This window comes from Buceros rhinoceros, unplaced genomic scaffold (genome assembly GCF_000710305.1).
Source record: "Buceros rhinoceros silvestris isolate BGI_N320 unplaced genomic scaffold, ASM71030v1 scaffold23453, whole genome shotgun sequence".
In the NCBI taxonomy this organism is placed as follows: Eukaryota; Metazoa; Chordata; class Aves; order Bucerotiformes; family Bucerotidae; genus Buceros; species Buceros rhinoceros.
Window position 1 is genome coordinate 1 of NW_010405682.1, and position 444 is coordinate 444.

The 444-nt window shown below is 46.8% G+C and overlaps 1 protein-coding gene across 1 annotated transcript in view; it reads left to right on the forward strand.

Annotated features, from left to right (window-relative positions):
• Positions 1 to 3: 3 nt before the first annotated feature.
• BUB1 (BUB1 mitotic checkpoint serine/threonine kinase) overlaps positions 4 to 444 on the forward strand; it is a gene marked incomplete at its 5' end in the record, with an annotated part of 11,921 nt that continues 11,480 nt past the window's right edge. The window contains one exon of the mRNA XM_010133829.1: positions 4 to 105. Within this exon, the coding sequence (XP_010132131.1) occupies positions 4 to 105 (102 nt within the window). The remainder of the gene's footprint in view (positions 106 to 444) is intronic.

Genomic DNA, 444 nt, shown 5'->3' on the forward strand with positions numbered 1-444 from the left:
AAACGAACCCGCCTGCCCAGTCTCCTGGAGCAGCTTGTGAAGATGTTCTTAAGCGACAAGAGATACCACCAGGATCCCAGATTTGTGAGCTACTGCATCAAGCTGGTGGGTACCTGCTTTGGGGGGAATTAAACTGTCCAAAACAACTCAGGCTACAGTCCTGTAGCTCTGTGGCTGCAAAGAGCTGCGGGAGGAAAAGGAGCCCTCAGGGATGCAGAATGCAGATTCTGAGAACTGAGATTCTCTGAGAACTTTTCAGTTATGCTGTAGGATATGGGGGTGTTTTCGTCTGTTTGGCTTGAGAGGGGTATTTTATCTACCAGCTGGTTTTATCTTCAGAAAATAGTGCTTTCCTGTGATGGCAGCTGAGAAATTGATATTGCGTTTTTCTTTGCCTGCCACTTCCTTGGATGTTTTTGGAAGTGCTTATGGCTTTTCCCTCTT